The 19,216-nt window shown below is 25.5% G+C and overlaps 1 protein-coding gene across 1 annotated transcript; it reads left to right on the top strand.

Annotated features, from left to right (window-relative positions):
- Window positions 1-134: 134 nt before the first annotated feature.
- LOC145749308 (serine/threonine-protein kinase PAK 4-like) lies at window positions 135-6,240 on the top strand. Its single transcript, XM_082565035.1, has 12 exons — window positions 135-291; window positions 613-740; window positions 1,251-1,387; window positions 1,691-2,472; window positions 2,847-3,022; window positions 3,212-3,384; window positions 3,487-3,607; window positions 4,151-4,321; window positions 4,487-4,586; window positions 4,818-4,978; window positions 5,081-5,341; window positions 5,542-6,240. Exons 1-12 carry the CDS (start codon window positions 219-221, stop codon window positions 5,698-5,700), a joined length of 2,442 nt encoding a protein of 813 aa, XP_082421161.1. The 5' UTR covers window positions 135-218; the 3' UTR covers window positions 5,701-6,240.
- Window positions 6,241-19,216: the final 12,976 nt, after the last annotated feature.

The raw sequence follows: 19,216 nt of genomic DNA, 5'->3' as shown, positions 1-19,216 counted from the left end.
GTTAATAACTAGATTCACTTTCAAAAAAAAATGAAAAAACAAACAGGAAGTTTTGAACATTTTACTATGTCTGCTGGCTGACCTGACACCATCATTTAAAAGACACCATCGTTTTATTTTTAGATTAATAATTTTGATTTTAGCCTTATAACATTTCAACAACTAATCACTAAAAAATTAAAATATAGGAATACATCAATAAACTCACAAAGATTAAAATGTTTGCTGGAAAAAAGAAGAGAAAACCAGATATTTCTTTGCCAAGTAATTTTGAACATCGAGTACACACAGGTGTCATTTTGTAATTATCTTTCTAAAAAATGATTTTTTTTTAAGTTTTGTTATATTTGCTATTGTAAATGTTTCGACAATTTACATGTTTTAGCAACAAAGCAAAGGTTGCTTTTCCTAACTGCCTATGATAGGGCTTTTTGTTAAACATATTTGTATCTATTTTAAATAATTTCAAAACATTTAAAACACAAATTTTTATTGTTCTACAAACTTAAAATAATTTAAATAGATAGTATTACAAAAGTATTTAATACATTTTGAGTATATATATATTATAAAATTTAATTTTAAAATTTTTTAAATTTTCAATTTGCTTAGGATTTGATGAGGATGAAGGAAAGTTTACCGGATTACCTGTTCAGTGGCAAAGTATAATTCCAGAAGCTAAAAATCGACCGAAACCTTTCATAGATGCAAGTATTATCACACCTGTACCAACAGAAAAGGTTACTTCTATGTTTTTCCTTATTTTGTATAAAAAAACCTAATAAACTTATTTTACTAGTAATAATTTTTAAATTGTTATTTTAGTATTACAATTACAAATACATAACAGTTTTGTTAAGCTAATTATAGGTTAGAAAAAACTTTTTTTACAATTGATCTAACAATAATAAAGTATTAAATTAAAATCAAATTAAAAAACAATGCTAATTAATGTAACAATGAAAAATAACAAAACAATACTTTAAAATAACCATTTGTTCTCATATTAAATTCGTTTAGTTAGGATATATTCAATATACAATACATTTTAAATAAAATGCTCAGCATATATAAATACATTATAGTTTAAAATGCAATTTGGTATTGTTATTGTTTTTAATATAAAAATAAGTATTATATAGCCTATATATATATACAAAATTGTGTTATATAAGACCAAAGTCAAAGATATATGATTTTTTAATAAAATAAACAATGTTTAACCTTTGTTTTTATTTTTTTTGTATCAGGAAATTATTACTGGTCGAAGGCGGGCTAAAAATGGGAGACTTGCTTTATTATCAAACATTTCTGTTACTCGATCGAACTCTCTAAGAAAAGATAGTCCACCTGAAATAAGAAGATTAAACTTAAATGATGATATCAGGTAGGATTAGCTTGTGGCTTTTTAACATTTTTTGTTTAACAACACTGTTTACTTACAGTACATGTGTTTATTGTTTATTTAATTTAATTTGCATGTACAAGACTCGTGTAAAAAGTTAATATTATAGTTTTTTAGGTTCAAATCACAAATAAGCATGCTGTTACTTTATTTAATGTATAAATAATTACAATGATATAAAATCTTAAATTTATTTATTAGCTTTAAAATATTAAAAATATTTTGATCTTCAAAATTTTAAATAGTTTTAGTTAAAATTATTTCTAATAAATTATGTTTTTTTAGAATTCCTGCTTCAGTGAGAGAGGATGGGTCTTCCGGAGGTTCCGACCATGGTGGAAGTCGCCATCGCTCACATCATGATTCTTCTTCCCGACATCATGATTCCTCATCCAGACATGAAACCTCCTCAAGACCTTATGATACCTCATCAAGGCATCATGATTCGAGACATAGTGATGAAAAAAGGCATCATCATGATGATAGAAAATCATCATCCGACTATCACCGTGAAAGAGACTCACGAACACGAGACTCACAAAGCAATCGGCACTCATCACGAAGAAAACAAGACAACCAATATAGAACTGAAGCACAAAATCAAAATGGCGAGTATGAAAGATCGCAAGATGTTCCTGACAATGCTCATCGATCCCATAGAAACAGTGATCGTGATATACAGAGAGATTCAAGGTCTTCTGGGAATCGATCCCGCAATCAACATTCCGGCAGCACTTCATCTCTGCCTCATCGCGATTCAAGAAATTCGAATCATTCTAGAACTAATGACAGTGACACGATGCGACAAACTTCGCGCTCTGATGCTGCTAGAGACTCTCGGCCAGAGAGCAGATGTCATCACCGCAGCGCTTCTGATTATGAACAAAAACGGAATTACGATAAAGTTGTGAGACCAGTTGAGGAAAGTGAACCATTGGTGGAACACTCATACGAGAATGTTTCAAATGTTCGAGCAGTTAGCGACCATCCACCGCATGTACCAACTATAAGAAAAGACAGATCTCTTGATAGACTAACTGATGCTGAACCTAGACACAAAAATACAGGTATTCAAAAAAATTATTAAAAAGGCATAAATTGTTCTAAATTTTTTAAACTTTATTTTTGTACATATATATACACAATAATCATTTTATATTATCCACCCTTTTTTGCACAAATTTAGTTAAGAATGGCATTTATGTATAAGTTATGCAGTAGTTAAAGTAGGCAGAGCATGAACAACATGTAATTAAATATTTGCGAAACTATAGGCAGATATGCATATAAAGTCAATAACATTATTTGTTTACTAAACCTTTATTGTGTTGCAAATTTGACCTTTTTTTTTAAATTTTTATTATTATGTATTCAATTTTTTATCAATTTGATGTATATATTTTTAAACAGTTTTCAAAAATTGATTGTGCATTAACTGTAGGCCAAGTCAGAGTTCCGAAATACAGAAAACCCAACATTCCTATCACATCGGGGGGTTTACCTTCTAAGCACCACTCACAGTTTAGAAGTAGCCCCGATGTTACCTCCTACCAACATCGAGGGGAGAAAAATTATGAAACTTCGAGGCATAATGATGATCGTCATCGACAGCAAAGGGTAAAAAAAGTTTTTTCTAATTAATATTTTTTATAGAATAAAAAATGTAGTTTTTAAAAAAGCAATTTTAGGTGTAAATTAAAATTTTATTAATTTTTTTATTTGAAAATGTAGAGCATTCTTCATAAATAGTAAGTTTATGATTAAATTTCTTTTAATAGTAAAAAACTAATTTTTTTTTTAATTTAGAGAGATAGGGAGCCAGGTTCAAAGCCACGTCGACAGAGTGATGAAACTGACCAATCTTCAGGAGGTAGTGGTCGACCATCTCACCAGCCCCCTGCACCCCCCAATACTGCCTCAGCATCTCGAGCCAACGGGCCCTCGTCACAACAACAAAAACCACATGGTACATATGCAAGGTAAGAGTATTAGGAATAAAATTATTTTGACCTTTTTTAATAGTTACAATAATTATTAATTTTTTTTATTTTTAAAAATTTTATTAATTTTTTTTACTTTAGTAAACCACCCCCTGTCCCTTACACAACAGTTGCCATTCCCCCTCCAGCTGCCCAACAAGCATTAGGCAAACAGCAAAACACTTTTACTGTTACTGATGATCAGTTTCGTACAGCTTTACAGGTAATAATTTGTGTAATAAAATGCACAACACAAAAGAATTTTTTAGTTCATGCATCATTGTAATTTTTATATACTTAGGTTTTTTGTTGTGTATTATATAACGGGATTTATAATTTAAATGTATTAGGTAAAAGTATTTTTTTCATTTGGGAACATTTTTTAAAACAATTGGATAATCTTTTTAAGTGCCAACTTAATCTTGCATTATGTTATTATTATTACGGTTAATTAGGTTGTTACAGTTTAGTTCAATAAAGGAGAAACAATAAAAGTTTTAATACATTAACATTGTCTATAAACTTATTTCTTAATGCTTGTTTCTATAATTTTTGATCTAAAGTTTAAGTTTTCTATTTTATCCTTTCCTTTTTTTTGTTTTAGTTGTTTGGTTATTTTATTTAAAGAAATCTAATTTAAAAATAACATGTGTTTAAATTTAAAAGATTACAATTTATGTAAACTGGTTTAACATTTTTCTTAAATAAAGTATAGCATAATTATTTTAATTTTAAAGCAAAATTTAGAAAAAAAGTTTTTTTTTAGAATGTTGTATGTCCTGGTGATCCTAGGGAGAGTCTGGAAGACTTTATAAAGATCGGGGAGGGATCAACTGGTATTGTTTGCATTGCAAGTGAAAAAGGAACAGGCAGAAGAGTTGCCGTTAAAAAAATGAATGTCCGAAAACAACAACGAAGAGAATTGCTTTTTAATGAGGTAATGCATTCTGTTTTGTTAAGATTTGTAATTTTTGAACCAGTTTGGTTAAAATTTTTTATTTTGGTATTAGTAGTGGTACAATGGTGTAGTTCTATTACATATAATGTGCAATTCATTTTTAATTAAAAATTTATGATTTCTGTATTGTTTATTAATTCCCAGGTTGTTATAATGAGAGATTACCATCATGGAAATATAGTTGACATGTACAGCAGTTTTCTTGTTGGTGATGAATTATGGGTGGTTATGGAATATCTGCAAGGTAAAAGTTAAAAAATATATTGCACCAAATTTCTAAGAATTACTGTTTAATAAATTCTTATGTACTGCCAATGTATATAGTAACCATTTCAGATTTTTTTTAGGAGAATTTAAAATAATATTTGTTTTTAACATATAAAATAAACACTCACACATGCTTGAACAAATTTTTTTGCCAATATTTATATATTTATTTACTTTTTGTGATTCTACTATTTCATAAATTTTCTAGGGGGTGCACTAACTGACATAGTAACCAGAGTTCGATTAAGCGAACAGCAAATTGCAACAGTTTGTGTGTCAGTGTTAGAAGCTTTAGAGTATTTACATTCCCAAGGTGTTGTTCATCGGGACATAAAAAGTGATTCAATATTACTTTCACAAGACCTCAAGGTACAGTTTTCAGTTTTAAAGCTAGCCAAATTATTCTTCATGTGTCCCTTATTATTTTTCACTTTTAGTTTCAAAACATTAAAATTTTGAATAAAATTTCAGGTCAAACTTTCTGATTTTGGATTCTGTGCTCAAATCTCTGCTGAGGTCCCGAAACGAAAATCCCTAGTGGGAACTCCATATTGGATGGCCCCAGAGGTGATTTCCCGAATCCCCTACGGTCCTGAGGTTGATATTTGGTCACTAGGGATTATGATAATGGAAATGGTTGACAAGGAGCCCCCATATTTTGATGAAGCCCCCTTGCAAGCGATGAGAAGGATAAGAGATATGCCACCACCTAAACTGAAGAACCCTCATAAGGTTAGTTTATATAATACTAAAAATTATATTTTTTGTCGTTCACTTGTACTTATTGGTTCCGAAAAAACTTAGGACTGCAAAGTATGAGAGTTTTTCTGAGAACTGTAAAGTGAAACGATACTTTTTTGTTTTAAAAAATTAATTTTTTATTGACAAAATGTAAAAAAATAATTTTATTTCATTTTTACACATTTTTTTAGGCTTCTACTATGCTGAAAGGTTTTCTTGATAAAATTTTAATTCGTGATCCAACCCAACGAGCTACTGCAACAGAACTTTTAGATCATCCTTTTCTGAAAAAGGCAAATCGTTATGGCACCATAGGACCTCTTACTATGCCAGATCAATCACACAGATAATGAAATTTAAAAAAAAAAATTTTGTGCAAGAAATGGTTTGGATCATATACATTGATCCAAATAGAATGGAAAGAAGGTGGTCATGCAATTAAAAATTTGGTAATGCATCTAAAATTTGAAAATTTGTTTGGAAAAGTTACTCTCCTCATTTTGAAAGAAATCAAAAGAAAAGCTTGCGCTTGTGCTTAAACTATAAAAGTGCTCTTAAAAAGACTTTTGCTTTACCAGTATTTAAAATGATTATACTGCTTTGTAACAAACTTGTATTTTTAGTATTAAGGCACTTCATTAAATGGTAGCATTTCATATTTTGGTTTAATTTAATATTTGTATGTACACCATTTGAAATTTTATTAATTTAATTTTTGTTTTCTATAGAAAGTATATATGTTTATACATTGGCAATAGTTGTTTATGATATCATTTTTTTCTTTTATTCCAATTTAAATGTGCCAACTATGTTTAATATATTATTTCAACAATTAAAATAAAATTTCTTATTAAGTTTTAACTTATGGGGTTAAAAGTTATTAATTTTAAAAACCGTCCTAACTTTTTTAAATTTTTTTTTTTGTTAATATAAATGCTTTGTATTTCTCTGATTTCCAATATTAATTAATTTAAAATTAATTTGAAAGTTTATTTTTATTTGCAATAATAGTTTATATCGCTGTTGGTGCGTAACAATTCATTTTATATATAAAACATGTGCTCCCGATATGTTATTTTTCTACTGTATTTTTTTAAAGAAATTAGTTTACATACATCATCATATTATTATTATCATTATTTCTAAATTAGAAACATATTTTAGTTAGTATTTTTTACACTTTTTTTATAAATAACAGTAGGCTATATACAAATTTTTTTTTTAAATCAAGTTCTCTGCCATATGGGTTAATTATGTATATTTTTATGATTTAAAGTACACTAAAATATTTATTTTATCTTAACATTTCATATATTAAACAATGTAATAAATTGGTTCTATATTAATTCTTACAGATTAATAATTCGTTTTTTCACTCATTTCCAATCATATTAAAGTTTAAGTTCAATCCATGGCAAATAATAATAATAAAGTATTGTGCTTTGTCAATTGCTGTAGCCCTGTAAAATTAATATACATTTATGTTTTCATGTAATAAAATTGTACACAAAATTGTATGTTCATGTATAACACTTTAGTTAAATTAAATTTAAATATTTATAAGTAATTTAAAAATCATTTTTTTATTGGACTACGACTTATGCTTAAAAAGTTGTTAAAATGTTTTTGTTATTTAGAAATGCGCGAAACCAAGGCTCTGTAGCGAAAAAAGACAACTACGAAGTTTAAACAAAAATATGAGGATTGCCTTGGGTGATCTTTAATGTAAGTTTGTTCTTAATTTATAAAAACGTTATCCATTTGTTTTAATTAAACATTGTCAACTCATTATAAAAAAAATTAATTCTGTATTTTAAACGAAGTATTTTAACAATTTGTTTGTATGTCTTTTGTTTAATAATCTGTACTAATATTATATAGTTTATTATTGCGGAAAAGTTGCATACAACCGTCCACAAAATAGCATCACGAATACTATCATACAATGTATTTGAAAAACGTTGAACCAGCAGATATACAGAACACATTCTTGTATCCGAGTTCGATTTCCTTTTGATGTCGTTACATCTTAGTAAATTTTTTTAATAGATTTGTGTTCGCCTACAACTAATGTACCCACAAAATAGAAAATACATAAATTGTTACGTGCCACTTGGATGACAAGTTATAAAATTATTATAGTCGGAGTTGAATGACAACAGCTTGATTCGAACCCGTACTTGCAGAACGGAATACAATGGTACTAACCGTTATACCAACGATCTCGTCTAACAATCCAAGCAAAATTTAGTATGTATACCAAAATTAAACTAGATTTATTTGATAAATAAAATATGGTTCGAAATTATTTAATTATTTTTAACATAAAATTTTATAAATAAAAAATATATGCATAAACATTAACTAAGAATATTGCATACCTTTGGTTTTTAATTAACAAACCAGCATTTAATATAACAAACAAACAAGAATTATTTTTTAATTATCTTGAAATTATAAATATAATAAGATATAACCGACCAAAATTTAAAAACCTAATACCAATCTTTAAATTTGAATAAACAAACACCCATAAATTAGTATTTAGTGATAAAAATTTTAATTTTAATTCATTTTTGAGTTAGTAATATCATGATATACAATTGACCAAGATTTAAAAAGATAATAACAACCCTTAAATTTTAATAAACAAACACCTATTAATTAGTAATTAGTGATAAAAATTAAAATTTTAATTCGTTTTTGAGTTAGTAATATCATGATATGCAAATTGGCCAAGATTTAAAAAATAAATAACAATCTTTAAATTTTAATAAATAAACACCTATTAATTATTAATTAGTGATAAAAATTAAAATTTTATTTCATTTTTGAGTTACCGATATCATGATATACAAATGACCAAGATTTAAAAAATAAATAACAATCATTAAATTTTAATAAATAAACACCTATTAATTAGTAATTAGTGATAAAAATTAAAATTTTATTTCATTTTTGAGTTACCCATATCATGATATACAAATGGCCAAGATTTAAAAAATAAATAACAAACTTTAAATTTTAATAAATAAACACCTATTAATCAGTAATTAGTGATAATTAAATGTTGTAAATAGGAGAATGAAAATATAATCTGATAATAAACAACATACTAAAATTTCAGATTTTTAAATTCTAAGGAACTAAAGATATCTTCTTTCAAAATTGGGACTAGAAAGAATAAAAACAATAATAATAATAAAAACTAGATTTATTTGATAAATAAAATATGGTTCGAAATCGTTTGATTATTTTTTATAAATATAATTTATTTAGTAGGTTTATTAATTAAATTATAAATTTAAATTTGAACTTTTTTATATTTAAACCTAATTTTAACAAACGAACACGCATTCATTGATATTGTAATATAAAAGTAAACTAAATTTAAAAGCAAAATATCGATTTTAAATTTTTAGTAATCAAACGAGTATTAAAATATAATAGTAACAAAACAATTAAAAAAAAATTTTACACATTTTTTACTTATACTTTAACATTTTACTTAAATTTTCAACCAATATTTTTTACTTTAATGGACAGCGAAATGGACGATTTTTGACGACGACCAGAACGCTATTAAATTATTCAAGCGTTAAACTCACTGATTCGAAAAACAAAAATAATGATTAAACGATATTTAGCTAGAGTTAAATCTTCATTTTAAATAGCACCATACAAAATAATAATACCAACAACATATTAAAATTTCAGAAAATTTAATCTTTAAATTTTAATAATAAAATATATTAATTAGTAATTAGTGATAATTGAAAGTCGTAAATAGGAGGTTTGCGATTCGTTGGGATAATAACAAACATACTAAAAATTTAAAACTTTTACTTTTAAAGAACAAAAGTTATCGTCTTTCAAAATTCTGACTAGAAAGAATAAAAACAACTAGATTTATTTGATAAATAAAATATGGTTTGAAATTATTTAATTATTTTTAACATAAAATTTTATAAATAAAAAAGATATGCATAAACATTAACCAAGAATATTTTATAACTTTGATTTTTAATAAACAAACCAGCATTTAAATATAAAAAACAAACAAGAATTGTTTTTTAATTCATTTTCAAATTATAAATATAATAAGATATAACCGACCAAAATTTAAAAACTTAATAACAATCATTAAATTTGAATAAACAAACACCTATTAATTAGTAATTAGTGACAAAAATTAAAATTTTAATTTATTTTTGAGTTACTAATATTATGATATACAATTGACCAAGATTAAAAAAATTAACAACAACCTTTAAATTTTAATAAACAAATACCTATTAATAAGTAATTAGTATTAAAAATTTTAATTTTAATTCATTTTTGAGTTACCAATATCATTATATACAATTGACCAAGATTTAAAAAATTAATAACAACTTTTAAATTTTAATAAATAAACACTTATTAATTAGTAATTAGTGATAATTAATGGTTGTAAATAGGAGAATGAAAACATAATCTGATAATAAACAACATACTAAAATTTCAGATTTTTAAATTCTAAGGAACTAAAGATATCTTCTTTCAAAATTGGGACTAGAAAAAATAAAAATACTAATAACAATAAAAATAATAATAATAAGTATAATGACAATAACAATATGTTTCGAAATCTAAGATTTCGAACCATAATAATAATAATTAGGATAATGACAATAACAATATGTTTTGAAATCTAAGATTTCGAACCATAATAAATTCACTGACAATAACAATATGTTTCTAAATCTAAGATTTCGAACCATAAAAAGGGTTTAATAGTAAATTAAAATAAAAAAATAATTAAATTAAAAAATTGTTTTACAGTTAAATTAAAAAAAATGATTCAAAACATATTTAAGTTTTAAAAACTATTTTTTTGTTATCTTAAAGTTAACTAAATTTTTAACATTCAGTTAAATACATAATTTAGCATTTTTTTAAAAACTAAAAAAGTTAAAAATTAAATAGATATTTATTTCTAAATTTAAGAAATTTAAATGATTGTTTGATGTGTTAGATATTGTATCAAGTTTAAGAGCTTTAAAGTATTTGATTTAGTATGGGAATCTAAGTAAATACATCCCAAAAAATAAATATTTATGTAGTAATAACAATATATCAAAGTTGGTTAACTAATGATAATTTTTGTAAATTTTTAAGAAAACTTGAAATATTTAACTGTATTTAAAATTTTTGATTAAGACAAAAAAATAATAATTTATTAAGAACAAAAATTTGTTACATAAATTGTGATTCAATTTATATTAAAAAATGTAAAATATTAATTAACATGAAATATTATATAATCGAGGATAAAGCAATTTACATCTAAAACCATCCGAGCGTGATAAATAAAAACAGAAATCGGGGAGTTCCCCGAAGCGTCTTGAAGAAAATTGTAATTTCTTTTTTTTTGATTAGGTTTTTCTCGCTTTCACGTAAATAGTTGGAAGGTTAACAAAAGAAGTTCATCAAGTGCAACCGAAGTTAAATTCATAGTTTTAACATGTTATTAATATTAACTGTTTACAAAAGTATTTCTTCGTGCCAAAGTGTCTTGTTATATCTTTAATATTGTTATATCTGGATGCCATCAATAAGATCATAAACGGATTTAGATATTTTAGGAATAAAATTTCATTTACAGTAATTAGATAAAGCCAGTAACAAAATCATTACAAGAATAGTATCACTTAAAAATTGAAAAACTAACGTATTTATATCAACTCAAATAAATAAAAACTTTGACAGAATAGCATCACAGTAGTAACTGCATTCATAGTGAAAATAATATTTAACTTATTTAAATAAAAACTGCTATAAGATTCCCCTATCAGACTTATCTCAAGTTGGCCGTAAAATCACAACCGACGGAATAAGATCTAAACCGACGGATTAAGATCACAATCGACGGAATAACATCGCAACCGACAGAATAAGATCACAATCGACGGAATAAGATCACAATCGACGGAATAAGATCGCAACTAAGGGAATAAGATCACAATTGACGGAATAAGATCGCAACTAAGAGAATAAGATCACAATCGACGGAATAAGATCGCAACTAAGGGAATAAGATCACAATTGACGGAATAAGATCGCAACTAAGAGAATAAGATCACAATCGACGGAATAAGATCACAATCGACGGAATAAGATCACAACCGACGGAATAAGATCACAACCGACGGAATAAGATCACAACCGACGGAATAAGATCATAAGCGATGGAATAAAATCTCAATCGAAGAAATAAGATTACAATTTAAAAAAATATAAAAAAACGCGAAAATCGCATTGGCTGTTTATATAGGATTACTGTCTGTTAACTAAAAACCAAATACTTAATAAGACAATTTTTATTAACCCCTTACCCAAACCCTCTTCTGGAAAACGCCCTTTAATTTTAAAAGTAGTATTAATCGTCGGTTATGACCTTATTCCGTCGGTTGTGATCTTATTCCGTCAGTCGTGATCTTATTCCGTCGATTGTGATCTTATTCCGTCGATTGTGATCTTATTCTATCGGTTGCGATCTTATTCCGTCGATTGTGATCTTATTCCCTTAGTTGCGATCTTATTCCGTCGATTGTGATCTTATTCCCTTATTTGCGATCTTATTCCGTCGATTGTGATCTTATTCTGTTGATTATGATCTTATTCCCTTAGTTGCGATCTTATTCCGTCGATTATGATCTTATTCCCTTAGTTGCGATCTTATTCCGTCGATTGTGATCTTATTCCGTCGATTGTGATCTTATTCTGTCGGTTGCAATCTTATTTCGTCGATTGTAATCTTATTCCGTCGATTATGATCTTATTCCCTTAGTTGCGATCTTATTCCGTAGATTGTGATCTTATTTCGTCGATTGTGATCTTATTCTGTCGGTTGCGATCTTATTCCGTCGATTGTGATCTTATTCCGTCGATTATGATCTTATTCCCTTAGTTGCGATCTTATTCCGTCAATTCTTATCTTATTCCGTCGGTTGTGATTTTGTTCTGTCGATTACGATCTTAATCTTTTCAAATTATTATTGATAATCAGATTTTATTCCGTTATGGTATTTGTTCTTTATACATCTATTTGTCTAACTATCACAATCAGTATATTATTTAATTATCTAGCAGGTTTTGTTCTGTAAAAGGTCCCTTTACGTCATGAGTATTATTTCAAAGAAAACCTTAATCTGGTATAGTTTGAGCTTAGTCTTTTTGTGGTTTTATTACTTGAATGAAATTCCTACGCATCCCCTTATATCTCTACTGACGATCACAAAACTTTATTTCTGCGTTTATCAAGTTTAAATAAATTTAATTTGTTGATTACTTTTAGGTTTTAGGCTCGTTTGCTTTAACTTTTAAAATGTGTTTGGCTTAAACAATCATAGTAAAATTTTATTTTTAAAGTACTTCAAAATAGTTGGATGTCGTTACTTTAACTTGAGATTATATTTATGTTAAAACACTCAAAAGAACACCTAAGATGAAAAAAAATTCAAAAAATATTAAACAGAACAAAAATTACATCATTTTTATATTACGTATACAGTTTATATTCATATATCGCGTGTAATTTAAGTTTTCAAATTACGTTATGTAATATTTTATTAAATATATTTTTTGTTTTACAGGCAGTATTGATCATTACAACACATAACAACATTGGTTGTTCAACTTTATAAAATCATTTTTGTTTAATAAAATTGATCATAATATTTTTTTATTATCGAAAATCTCTTGCAAACATATGTATATAAATAAGTAACGCTTATAAATCGAGTTCGGTAGCTCAACGCGTAATGCCATACGTTGTAAGTAGCAAAGTCTAAGGTTCGAAACCCAGCTTCACCATTGAAAAAAAAAATTTTTTCATTTTTTTTTTCACGCATAGCTATAGTCACGACATGTAATATAAAAAAAATTTATGTTATGATTACGCAAAGAAAAAAGTGCTCAAATTTTCGTTCTTTTGACTTTTTGAAAAATTTTCTTTATCTTGAATCTTAGTAACGTCATTACAATTCTAATTAACTATAAAATTTTAAGTTTTGCGACAAAAATTTTTTTTGGTCGAGCCAATGATCATACAACCCTTGTATGATCATTGGTCGAGCTAAGTATACAGTTTTGATAAGTCAAAAGGTCACGCGAACGATTCAATGTACGTGAAATAAAAAAATGCTCTTATTTTTGTTTTTTTAATTGTTTTCGAAAATTTCTTGGGTTTAATTAGGCCACGTTATATTTTTGGCCAATAATATTGCATACAAATTAAAAAAAAAACTTTTAAATCAAAAAATAATAGTTCTGTTAGAACCGCACGGGTCTTAATATAATGTTTACAAAATATTTTTCGAAAATATTAATATTCATAAAAGTTATGACACTTTTATTAAAAATTGACAAAATCTTAAAACTTAAAATTTTATGTTTAATTAGACGCGCATTAGCCTAACTAACATTCAAGATTAAACATTTCACGAATATTTTCAGTAAAACAAAAGTGTGAGGTAATTTTTATTTTGGGTTTAATTAGGTCACGTGATATTTTTGGCCAATGATATTGCATACAAATTTTTTGAAAAAAAATAAAAAATTTTAAATCGAAAAATAATTGTTGTGTTAGAACCGCACAGGTCCAATTACCGTGTTTACAAAATATTTTTCGAAAATATTAATAATATTCATAAAATTATGAAACTTTTATTAAAAATTTATGAAATCTCAAAACCTAAAATTTTGTATTTTATTACATGCGCATTGACCTAACTAACATTCAAGATAAAACATTTCGCGGAAATTTTCAGTAAAACAAAAGTTTGAGGTAATTTTTATTTTGGGTTTAATTAGGTCACGTAATATTTTTGGCCAATGATACTGTATACAAATTTAAAAAAAAAATAAAAAATTTCAAATCGAAAAATAATTGTTGTGTTAGATCCGCACAGGTCCAATTACCGTGTTTACAAAATATTTTTCGAAAATATTAATATTCATAAAAGTTATAAAACTTTTATTAAAAATTTATGAAATCTTAAGACCTAAAATTTTGTATTTTATTAGACGCGCATTGGCCTAACTAACATTCAAGATAAAACATTTCGCGAAAATTTTCAGTAAAACAAAAGTTTGAGGTAATTTTTATTTTGAGTTTAATTAGGTTACGTGATATTTTTGGCCAATGATATTGCATACAAATTTAAAAAAATAAAAATTTTAAATCGAAAAATAATTGTTGTATTAGAACCGCACAGGTCCGAATAACGTGTTTACAAAATATTTTTTAAAAATATTAATATTCATAAAAGTTATGAAACTTTTAATAAAAATTTATGAAATCTCAAAACCTAAAATTTTGTATTTTATTAGACGCGCATGGGCCTAACTAACATTTAAGATAACACATTTCGCAAAATTTTTCAGTAAAACAAAAGTGTGAGGTAATTTTTATTTTGGGTTTAATTAGGTCACGTGATATTTTTGGCCAATGATATTGCATACAAATTTAAAAAAAAAAAATCTAAAATTTTAAATCAAAAAATAATTGTTGTGTTAGAACCGCACAGGTCCAATTACCGTGTTTACAAAATATTTTTCGAAAATATTAATATTCTTAAAAATTATGAAACTTTTATTAAAAATTTATGAAATCTCAATACCTAAAATTTTGTATTTTATTAGACGCGCATTGGCCTAACTAATATTCAAGATTAAACATTTCGCAAATATTTTCAGTAAAACAAAAGTGTGAGGTAATTTTTATTTTGGGTTTAATTAGGTCACGTGATATTTTTGGCCAATGATATTTGCATACAAATTTTTTGAAAAAAAATAAAAAATTTTAAATCGAAAAATAATTGTTGTGTTAGAACCGCACAGGTCCAATTACCGTGTTTACAAAATATTTTTCGAAAATATTAATATTCATAAAAGTTACGAAACTTTTATTAAAAATTTATGAAATCTCAAAACCTAAAATTTTGTATTTTATTAGACACGCATTGGCCTAACTAACATTCAAGATAAAACATTTCGCGAGAATTTTCAGTAAAACAAAAGTTTGAGGTAATTTTTATTTTTGGTTTGATTAGGTCACGTGATATTTTTGGCCAATGATATTGCATACAAATTTAAAAAAATAAAAATTTTAAATTGAAAAATAATTGTTGTATTAGAACCGCACAGGTCCAAATACCGTGTTTACAAAATATTTTTTAAAAATATTAATATTCATAAAAGTTATGAAACTTTTATTAAAAATTTATGAAATCTCAAAACCTAAAATTTTGTATTTTATTAGACGCGCATGGGCCTAACTAACATTCAAGATAAAACATTTCGCAAAAATTTTTAGTAAAACAAAAGTTTGAGGTAATTTTTATTTTGGTTTTAATTAGGTCACGTGATATTTTTGGCCAATGATATTGCATAAAAATTTAAAAAAAAAAATAAAAAATTTTAAATCGAAAAATAATTGTTGTGTTAGAACCGCACAGGTCCAATTACCGTGTTTACAAAATATTTTTCGAAAATATTAATATTCATAAAAGTTATGAAACTTTTATTAAAAATTTATGAAATCTCAAAACCTAAAATTTTGTATTTTATTACATGCGCATTGGCCTAACTAACATTCAAGATAAAATATTTCGCGAAAATTTTCAGTAAAACAAAAGTTTGAGGTAATTTTTATTTTGGTTTTCATTAGGTCACGTGATATTTTTGGCTAATGATATTGCATACAAATTTTTTTAAAAAAATAAAAATTTTTAAATCGAAAAATAATTGTTGTATTAGAAATGCACAGGTCCAATTACCGTGTTTACAAAATATTTTTCAAAAATATTAATATTCATAAAAGTTATGAAATCTCAAAACCTAAAATTTTGTATTTTATTAGACGCGCATTGGCCTAACTAACATTCAAGATAAAACATTTTGCGAAAAGTTTCAGTAAAACAAAGTTTGAGGTAATTTTATTTTGGATTTAATTAGGTCACGTGATATTTTTGGCCAATGATATTGCATACAAATTTAAAAAAATTAAAAATTTTAAATCGAAAAATAATTGTTGTGTTAGAACCGCACAGGTCCAATTACCGTGTTTATAAAATATTTTTCGAAAATATTAATATTCATAAAAGTTATGAAACTTTTATTAAAAATTTATGAAATCTCAAAATATGAAATTTTATATTTAATTAGGCGCGCATTGGCCTAACTAACATTTAAGATAAAACATTTTGCAAAAATTTTGAGTAGAACAAAAGTTTGAGATAATTTTTATTTTGGGTTTAATTAGGTCACGTGATATTTTTGACCAATGAGTTTACATACAAATTTTTTGAAAAAAAATAAAAAATTTTAAATCGAGAAATAATTGTTGTGTTAGAACCGCACAGGTCCAATTACCGTGTTTACAAAATATTTTTCGAAAATATTAATATTCATAAAAGTTATGAAATTTTTATTAAAAATTTATGAAATCTCAAAACCTAAAATTTTGTATTTTATTACACGCGTATTGGCCTAACTAACATTCAAAATAAAACATTTTGCGAAAATTTTCAGTAAAACAAAAGTTTAAGGTAATTTATATTTAGGTTTTCATTAGGTCACGTGATATTTTTGGCCAGTGATATTGCATACAAATTTAAAAAAAAAAAATAAAAAATTTTAAATCGAAAAATAATTGTTGTGTTAGAACCGCACAGGTCCAATTACCGTGTTTACAAAATATTTTTCGAAAATATTAATATTCTTAAAAATTATGAAACTTTTATTAAAAATTTATGAAATCTCAATACCTAAAATTTTGTATTTTATTAGACGCGCATTGGCTTAACTAATATTCAAGATTAAACATTTCGCAAATATTTTCAATAAAACAAAAGTGTGAGGTAATTTTTATTTTGGGTTTAATTAGGTCACGTGATATTTTTGGCCAATGATATTTGCATACAAATTTTTTGAAAAAAAATAAAAAATTTTAAATCGAAAAATAATTGTTGTGTTAGAACCGCACAGGTCCAATTACCGTGTTTACAAAATATTTTTCGAAAATATTAATATTCATAAAAGTTACGAAACTTTTATTAAAAATTTATGAAATCTCAAAACCTAAAATTTTGTATTTTTTTAGACACGCATTGGCCTAACTAACATTCAAGATAAAACATTTCGCGAGAATTTTCAGTAAAACAAAAGTTTGAGGTAATTTTTATTTTTGGTTTGATTAGGTCACGTGATATTTTTGGCCAATGATATTGCATACAAATTTAAAAAAATAAAAATTTTAAATTGAAAAATAATTGTTGTATTAGAACCGCACAGGTCCAAATACCGTGTTTAAAAAATATTTTTTAAAAATATTAATATTCATAAAAGTTATGAAACTTTTATTAAAAATTTATGAAATCTCAAAACCTAAAATTTTGTATTTTATTAGACGGGCATGGGCCTAACTAACATTCAAGATAAAACATTTCGCAAAAATTTTTAGTAAAACAAAAGTTTGAGGTAATTTTTATTTTGGTTTTAATTAGGTCACGTGATATTTTTGGCCAATGATGTTGCATAAAAATTTAAAAAAATAAATAAAAAATTTTAAATCGAAAAATAATTGTTGTGTTAGAACCGCACAGGTCCAATTACCGTGTTTACAAAATATTTTTCGAAAATATTAATATTCATAAAAGTTATGAAACTTTTATTAAAAATTTATGAAATCTCAAAACCTAAAATTTTGTATTTTATTACATGCGCATTGGCCTAACTAACATTCAAGATAAAACATTTCGCGAAAATTTTCAGTAAAACAAAAGTTTGAGGTAATTTTTATTTTGGTTTTCATTAGGTCACGTGATATTTTTGGCTAATGATATTGCATACAAATTTTTTTAAAAAAATAAAAATTTTTAAATCGAAAAATAATTGTTGTATTAGAAATGCACAGGTCCAATTACCGTGTTTACAAAATATTTTTCAAAAATATTAATATTCATAAAAGTTATGAAATCTCAAAACCTAAAATTTTGTATTTTATTAGACGCGCATTGGCCTAACTAACATTCAAGATAAAACATTTTGCGAAAAATTTCAGTAAAACAAAGTTTGAGGAAATTTTATTTTGGATTTAATTAGGTCACGTGATATTTTTGGCCAATGATATTGCATACAAATTTAAAAAAATTAAAAATTTTAAATCGAAAAATAATTGTTGTGTTAGAACCGCACAGGTCCAATTACCGTGTTTATAAAATATTTTTCGAAAATATTAATATTCATAAAAGTTACGAAACTTTTATTAAAAATTTATGAAATCTCAAAACCTAAACTTTTGTATTTTATTAGACACGCATTGGCCTAACTAACATTCAAGATAAAACATTTCGCGAGAATTTTCAGTAAAACAAAAGTTTGAGATAATTTTTATTTTTGGTTTGATTAGGTCACGTGATATTTTTGGCCAATGATATTGCATACAAATTTAAAAAAATAAAAATTTTAAATTGAAAAATAATTGTTGTATTAGAACCGCACAGGTGCAAATACCGTGTTTACAAAATATTTTTTAAAAATATTAATATTCATAAAAGTTATGAAACTTTTATTAAAAATTTATGAAATCTCAAAACCTAAAATTTTGTATTTTATTAGACGCGCATGGGCCTAACTAACATTCAAGATAAAACATTTCGCAAAAATTTTTAGTAAAACAAAAGTTTGAGGTAATTTTTATTTTAGTTTTAATTAGGTCACGTGATATTTTTGGCCAATGATATTGCATAAAAATTTAAAAAAAAAAATAAAAAATTTTAAATCAAAAAATAATTGTTGTGTTAGAACCGCACAGGTCCA

This window comes from Corella eumyota, chromosome 4, assembly GCF_963082875.1.
Source record: "Corella eumyota chromosome 4, kaCorEumy4.1, whole genome shotgun sequence".
In the NCBI taxonomy this organism is placed as follows: Eukaryota; Metazoa; Chordata; class Ascidiacea; order Phlebobranchia; family Corellidae; genus Corella; species Corella eumyota.
The sequence above is the reverse complement of the archived record's forward strand: the minus strand, read 5'-3'. Positions and strand labels throughout refer to the sequence as shown.

What these genes read in the sequence shown, in the direction of transcription:
- LOC145749308 (XM_082565035.1), top strand. Translation starts at nt 219, where the DNA reads ATGTTTGCTGGAAAAAAGAAGAGAAAACCAGATATTTCTTTGCCAAGT. An exon ending in TGAACATCGAGTACACACAG is followed by an intron (nt 292 to 612) that starts GTGTCATTTTGT and finishes CAATTTGCTTAG; the next exon opens with GATTTGATGAGGATGAAGGA. An exon ending in ACCTAGACACAAAAATACAG is followed by an intron (nt 2,473 to 2,846) that starts GTATTCAAAAAA and finishes CATTAACTGTAG; the next exon opens with GCCAAGTCAGAGTTCCGAAA.